We start from the raw sequence: 6,556 nt of genomic DNA, 5'->3' as shown, positions 1-6,556 counted from the left end.
TGTTTAATATAACCACATGTTATCTCGACCAAGGGAAGAGCAGCCATCATAAATATTTGGCTTCTCTGAGCAGCATATGTGTCATCCAATCCATTCAAGAATTGGAACTTTTTCTCTTCTCTTTGTTGAGCAAGAATAATCAGAGTTGTAATTTCTGCAGTTGTTGTAGTAATAGTAAGAAGGATGATCAATGACTCCAGCTCCCCCCAAAGTGACCTCATATGAATGTAGTATTCAGTAACTGGCTTTCTTTGTTCTTTGGTTTCATACAACTCCTTTTTTGTATTTCTGAGATCCATTGGTGAGAGCAAAACGTTGCTCAAGATGCTTCATGATGAGCACTGCTCACAAACATAATATATTTTTTGATGAAATTTGAAACCGACCCTAGAATCCAAGAGATGATCATTTTGTTCCATGCATACCAGGCATCCTTTTTCACTTCATCAGTTGTATCCCAGGCATCCCAGGCTTACGTTTTGAAGACAGTCCAAGATTTATAATTAGACGAGCCTTGAAGCTTGTCAATAGTCATGAAGTTGTTACCACCAGAAGGGTGAAGATACAAAGGGCTCGAGACATCAATAGATGTTCTAGCATAAACAACATTATCATTTTTTTCCATTTCGACAATGAAAGATGTAGATAAAGTGATAAAGAATGAGCACACCAACTATATGATGTAATTCATAGCTTTAATACCATGAAATCAATCGTAACTCTAACACTATATGGTTTAACATGGAGCTCTTTCATTCATTCCTTAAATGGATCATTTTACAAGGATAAATCCTCTCTTATAATATAGGTTGTTACAAAGACCATGGACCGATGTCCTTCTACTGCAAAACTAAGACAAAAGCATTAATTTCCCTCCTAGGACAAAACAAATAAACAGACAACTAATTAATCTAGAATCTTTCTTGAATCATGTGCTTATAAATAGACTTGATATTTGGGCATTGAACATTAGGACTTGGGCTTCAATATATTTTGTCGACAATTGGTTGTTTATTAAAAAGCTCCAACTTCCCAGCACCATTATTTGATATGTTTCTGATCCGAAAGTTTATATCTAGACATTCATGAAGAGGCAGCTCCCGAAGAATGGAAAGATGAAATTTCAATACGGGGCTAGCATGAACTAAAAGAATACTACTGATGATCTTTGAAACTTCAGAGAGTTGAGCTTGTTTTTGTTTTATAAAAACCCTTTTTGAACCATTCTAGAAACCAGTTGCAAGAAAAACACCTCATCAAAAACCAGGTTTGGTTGCATAACCCATATATTCCTCCATTTTCTGGAAGGTATACTTGTTCTTCCTGCGTCTATCAATTGCGTCTCTTCAATCAAGTCACCTTGTTTTAGCAGTGATGGCCATGCTTCTGAATATTAAAGGAGGTTAGAACCAAACATAAAAAAGAATATCATAACTCAGGGACATATGGGATTATAACCTGGTTAACAGGAATGACGTTCCAATACATTTTTGTATTAAAATCTCATTCGCATTCTCATTAACGTACTATCCAAACGACACCTAAGTAATCGCTGCTAGTAACTAAAATTTGACTAAGAAATCTTATTTAACAAAGTGTTGTTACTATTAGGCCGTGTTTGTTTACAAGGACAACAATCCAGAGATTATTATACTAGTATAATAATCCCATCACTATTATCTCCTTCACTATTAGTCCTTCAAAAAAGGTAATCCACTGTTTGTTTTAGTAGGATTATGTATTGGATAATCTATATACTACTGTACATAGAATCTGTAACAGAAACAATCCCGCCTAATACCTACTTCCTGGAGGTATTATATAATCCGACATAACAATACAAATTTTGGCCCCCTTTAATCCCAGGATTATAATCCCCGACACCAATTTATTAAACAAACGTGGGATTATTTCTAAGTAAAGGATTATAATCCTATCCCGTCTCTTATCCGGTAAACAAACATGGCCTTAGAGTTTGGTTATGATAAATGACTTAGGAATGTATATGATAGTAGTTTATTCAGGAGTTTCTCAAGCACTCTTGATTTGAGCATTAATTTTACTGTACTAATTTGTGGTGTGGTCATGTAATAATGTGTGTTATCTTAAATTAAGTAGTTGGTTTTGCACAAGAGGCCATTCAGCTTAACTATTTCATAAATTTAATATTAAATTTTTATTGTATTTGTTTAAAAACTGAAAATTATGATATATTTTTTAATTCACTCAAAAAAATTGTGTTGTAGCTGAATCTTTCATGCACGTTACAATGTGGAATCTTGTAAACAAATATGGTCATAAGCACATTTGAATGGTTAAAGTGGTAAAAAATTGCCGTAAGTTGTTCCGGGTAGTGAATTCAACCAACGCTTTTTCAAATTTTAGCGAATTTTTTTAAAAAACACATAGTCATTTGTAAGATTATAAACCATATTTATAAAAAAATGATCATGGACATTTTTACTAATTGATCATACTATGGCCCTGTGAGCTAAAAAATTTGCAAGGTGACTTGACAATTATAGTAAATTAGGTGGGTGAAAATTAAAATAAGTAGATTAATTCATTGTAGTTAAAGGTAGCAAGTAGTAGTAAACGAGTGATTATGAAATGTGGCCTCCTTTATATTATTTCAGACCCACACTTCAATCATTTATCCTCCTCCTGGAGAAGCATCATATCTCTTTTGCTTTGTCAAGGGGCCTTTCTCATTTTTATTCACATATATTTTCCCCATACCATACCCTCTTCAACAACTTTCTTCAAAAATTAAATTTCCAACAATCTGATTTTGTTGTACATAAATAATGTTCAGAATATTCATACATGCAACAGTAGCTGTCAGAAATAGACAGTTTGTCACGTCAAGGACGGTTCCAGGATTAATTTAGACAAGCTTTGAATAATTGAACAAAATAATTGAAGAAACGACACCACTGTACGTTTTAATTCTGTATGAAATTTTTTCCATTTTCAACGGAAATAAAACAACCAAAAATATGCCTTTGGGACACGTAGCCCCCTCCTAGATCCGCCAATCTGGTCATGTCGTCGCCCTACCCAAAAGCAAGCTCTTATTTATCAACATGGTGTACAAACATTGGTATTCCTTCCAGGCTCATTTTGTTTAACAGCTGTATGATCATTAATAGTGCTCACTTATTTTTTTGTAGCATCAGGGAAGTAACAGAGACTTCAAAATCAGTTGACAGAAATTAACTTGAAGCCATCTCAATGGGTGCTACAACATCATCCATTGCAGCCAAACTTGCATTCTTCCCTCCAGAATCATCGTACAAGATAGATATCGATGAACAGACTGGAAAACTTAAACTTGTTGGTGTGCCAGAGGGTGAGAAGGCTGAAGTGTCCAAGTTACAAACAAAGAAAGGTCACAGCATAACTGTGGTATATGTGAGGAATATATCAGCAAAACTCACAGTGCTTTACTCTCATGGCAATGCTGCTGATATAGGCCAGATGTTCAAATTCTTGACTGAATTATGTGATCAACTCTGCGTCAATGTCATGGGGTTGGTCCATTTCTCGTGCATTCAACATACACATTTCTACTCGATTTATCTTATCTCATGGACTGATTGGTTTGAATTTTTGGTTCTTGATTTAGGTATGACTATGCTGGCTATGGGCAATCCACAGGAGAGGTGTGGCGTCCACTCTATAGAAAATTTTATAATTTTTGGAGATTTCAACTTTGTCTATATATGCTTGACATGGTTACGGAGTATCATATATAGTAACAATTTTACTAAACTCTAGGTTTAAAATCTGAACACTGTGATTTTCCTTCTTCTAAGAATCATTTTCTCGCTTCATTTGTTTACTTGAGGATAGTATATAATAACTTAATTAAGCTGTGATCAGCTGCTGATCTGGCTATTAAAATTCTTCCTTGTCAATTAGCCAAGTGAGCACAACACATATGCTGACATAGAGGCTGCATATGGATGCCTCAAGGAGAAATATGGAGCAAGAGATGAGGATATCATATTGTATGGCCAATCAATTGGGAGTGGACCAACCATGGAATTAGCTACACGAGTGCCTGCATTAAGGGCTGTAATCCTTCAGAGTGCAATCTTATCTGGCCTTAGAGTAATATATCGGATGAAACGAACACTTTGGCTTGACATATATAAGGTCTGTTCATATGACATAGCCTACTATATGAAATGTATATATTTAAACATCTGCTACATAGTTTTAATGTTTGTCGGTGTATTTTCTCCTGCAGAACATTGATAAAGTTCAATATGTTCATTGCCCTATTCTTATAATCCATGTAAGTGCAATTATCCCCTTTATTTTCTTATACATCTGTATTTTGGACCTGCAAATGTTTAAGTAAACTTTGAGGTTATTAGGGAACAGAAGATGAAGTTGTGGATATCTCTCATGGTAGGCGCCTTTGGGAGCTCTGTAAAGAAAAATATGAACCTTTGTGGCTTACAGGAGGAAATCATTGCAACTTACATGTTTTCCCAGAGTTCTTTAGGCATCTCAAGAAATTTAAAATAGCAATTGAGAGGTTGCCAGGTGAAAATAGTGGCTCAGAGAGGAGTTTGATTAAGCAACCAGAGATTCAGCTAAGAGAGAAGTCTAGGGAAAGCGTGAGCTGCATAGACAATTACTCTTCAAGGCCTATGGTCGGGAATAGAGAGATTTTAAGGCATAGTGTAGACAGCAGAGAAAAACCAAGAACTAGTTCAGATAAGAGTGAAAAAGCAAGAAAGAGCGCAGATCATTACTACGGGAAACCAAGGATCAGCACTGATCAATCAGAGAGAGGAAGGAACAGCATTGATCGGTAAGTTAAACTGCCTATAGTTTTAAATCTTTTGAAACAGATGAACATAACAATAACACACTATGAAGGCATAGACATTGACAATTTTCTGATGCATAGTACTGGTTTAATGTCAGATTAGGCGACATGATGAGATCAGTAGCATTTTGCAATGTGGATTGTTTGAAGCAGACAATTACAGACGACTAATAAATCGACATATACTGTTTTCTTTTGTTCCCCTTTGTGCAAATTTTCAGCAGATTGTTTATATACAGAGTGAACTTTACATGCAGTGAAGATTCCTTTAGTAAGCCTAATGAACAGAATGGCCAGCTTTACCAACTCCATGTAAATGAATTTCCTACTCTCTGTTTCGTGAATATGTTCTGAATTTGAGTTTGGCTTGTCAGTGTGAATATGAGCATTGTATGGGTACCATTTGAACATTCGTCGTATCCAGTGCAAAAATCTCTCGTAAAATCGTCGTTGGACCAAACCAAAAAACGAAAAGGATACGGTGATGAAAATTGAAATGTTAATGATTCAAAATCAGGTGAATGTTGTCCCATTGACAAAAAAAGTTGCTATGCGGTTCTTTATGGTTTGACTATAAATGTATTGTACTGAAAATTTCCAACAAAAATCAAAATTGTAACTAACCCTCCATTATTTTCAAATTAAAAATCATCACGAGGTACCAAAATAGTCTTCCTAATAAAGTTTTGGTTTAATATTTTAGCAGGATTAGATATGATTAATGATCATTCACCCGCGTGAAGGGAGACAAGATTATGCCTTGACCCACCACACGTAGGTCTCTTTTCAAAACTAACAGTACCTTTCACCCAACTGCCGCTTCATAATTAAACGAATAATCTGGGAAGAGATGGTTGAAATTAATTATTCCGCCAGTTGGATAAGTTAAATATTTTACTAAGAAAAAAATAAATTAATCAAAAAATTATGTCACTCTGGTTGAATGATATTTCATATGTATTGCTCATCAATCAAACATTGGCATTTCACTTACCCTTGAAGAAAATGTTACCAAGGTAAAATCTGCACATTCCAGGAAATTGATTTTAAATTAATGATTTTTCTCATAAAATTTGCAACATCTGGAACTGTGAGACAAAGCTCTTGCATCTTACCTGGTACAGGACTATAGGTAATTTGGGATAACAAATGATGAACCCCGGTGCAATGGAACAAAAACGAATTCTTAAGCTGAGTACCTAAAACATGTCGTTGGTAAAGTCACATAAGTCAGTCCAACAGAAATCAGACTACAGAAGCCTCCGAATCTTAATGGTGGATTTACTATACAGAGTGAGGATCTAGAGGTTAATTTCAAACAAGAAAAGAGACGACAGGGCATGTTGTAACAAATTGATCAAGAGGAAAGGGACACTCAAATGGGGAAATTAAGAATTACAAGAATATTACTAATGGGAGGCCATTATAAAACTAAAGACATTGTCGAACCTTCAAATAGTTGTCATCTCCCAGCAATTAATAACCTTATTAATAAGCATACTTATAGGAATTGGTTCTATGAACGATACGGGACTCAATGGAGCCATTTTACAAATAGTCTCTCATGGATTTATCGGTACTGCACTTTTTTTCTTGACAGGAACCGGTTATGATAGAATACGTCTTGTTTATCTCGACGAAATGGGCGGAATAGCTATCCCAATGTATTAACTTTATTTCGACTCTAAAAAGTGAACTTTATAATATTAA

General features: G+C 35.1%; 1 protein-coding gene across 2 annotated transcripts; it reads left to right on the top strand.

Moving 5' to 3' along the window:
• The first annotated feature begins 3,076 nt into the window (after window positions 1–3,076).
• LOC141663814 (uncharacterized) lies at window positions 3,077–5,192 on the top strand. 2 transcript variants are annotated; one of them, XM_074469639.1, is made up of 6 exons: window positions 3,077–3,533; window positions 3,629–3,665; window positions 3,925–4,161; window positions 4,256–4,303; window positions 4,386–4,828; window positions 4,950–5,192. In XM_074469639.1, the coding sequence occupies exons 1-6, from the start codon at window positions 3,235–3,237 to the stop codon at window positions 5,104–5,106; spliced, it is 1,221 nt and encodes a 406-aa protein (XP_074325740.1). In that variant the 5' UTR covers window positions 3,077–3,234; the 3' UTR covers window positions 5,107–5,192. The 2 variants fall into 2 exon arrangements, with proteins under 2 accessions (XP_074325740.1, XP_074325741.1); XM_074469640.1 differs by having other exon boundaries at window positions 3,088–3,533; window positions 4,945–5,192.
• Window positions 5,193–6,556: the final 1,364 nt, after the last annotated feature.

This window comes from Apium graveolens, chromosome 6, assembly GCF_009905375.1.
Source record: "Apium graveolens cultivar Ventura chromosome 6, ASM990537v1, whole genome shotgun sequence".
Lineage (NCBI taxonomy): Eukaryota > Viridiplantae > Streptophyta > Magnoliopsida > Apiales > Apiaceae > Apium > Apium graveolens.
Note: the sequence above shows the minus strand (reverse complement) of the source record. Positions and strands in the feature narration are given on the sequence as shown.

What these genes read in the sequence shown, in the direction of transcription:
- LOC141663814 (XM_074469639.1), top strand. Translation starts at nt 3,235, where the DNA reads ATGGGTGCTACAACATCATCCATTGCAGCCAAACTTGCATTCTTCCCT. An exon ending in ATGGGCAATCCACAGGAGAG is followed by an intron (nt 3,666 to 3,924) that starts GTGTGGCGTCCA and finishes CTTGTCAATTAG; the next exon opens with CCAAGTGAGCACAACACATA. An exon ending in TTTGGCTTGACATATATAAG is followed by an intron (nt 4,162 to 4,255) that starts GTCTGTTCATAT and finishes TTTCTCCTGCAG; the next exon opens with AACATTGATAAAGTTCAATA.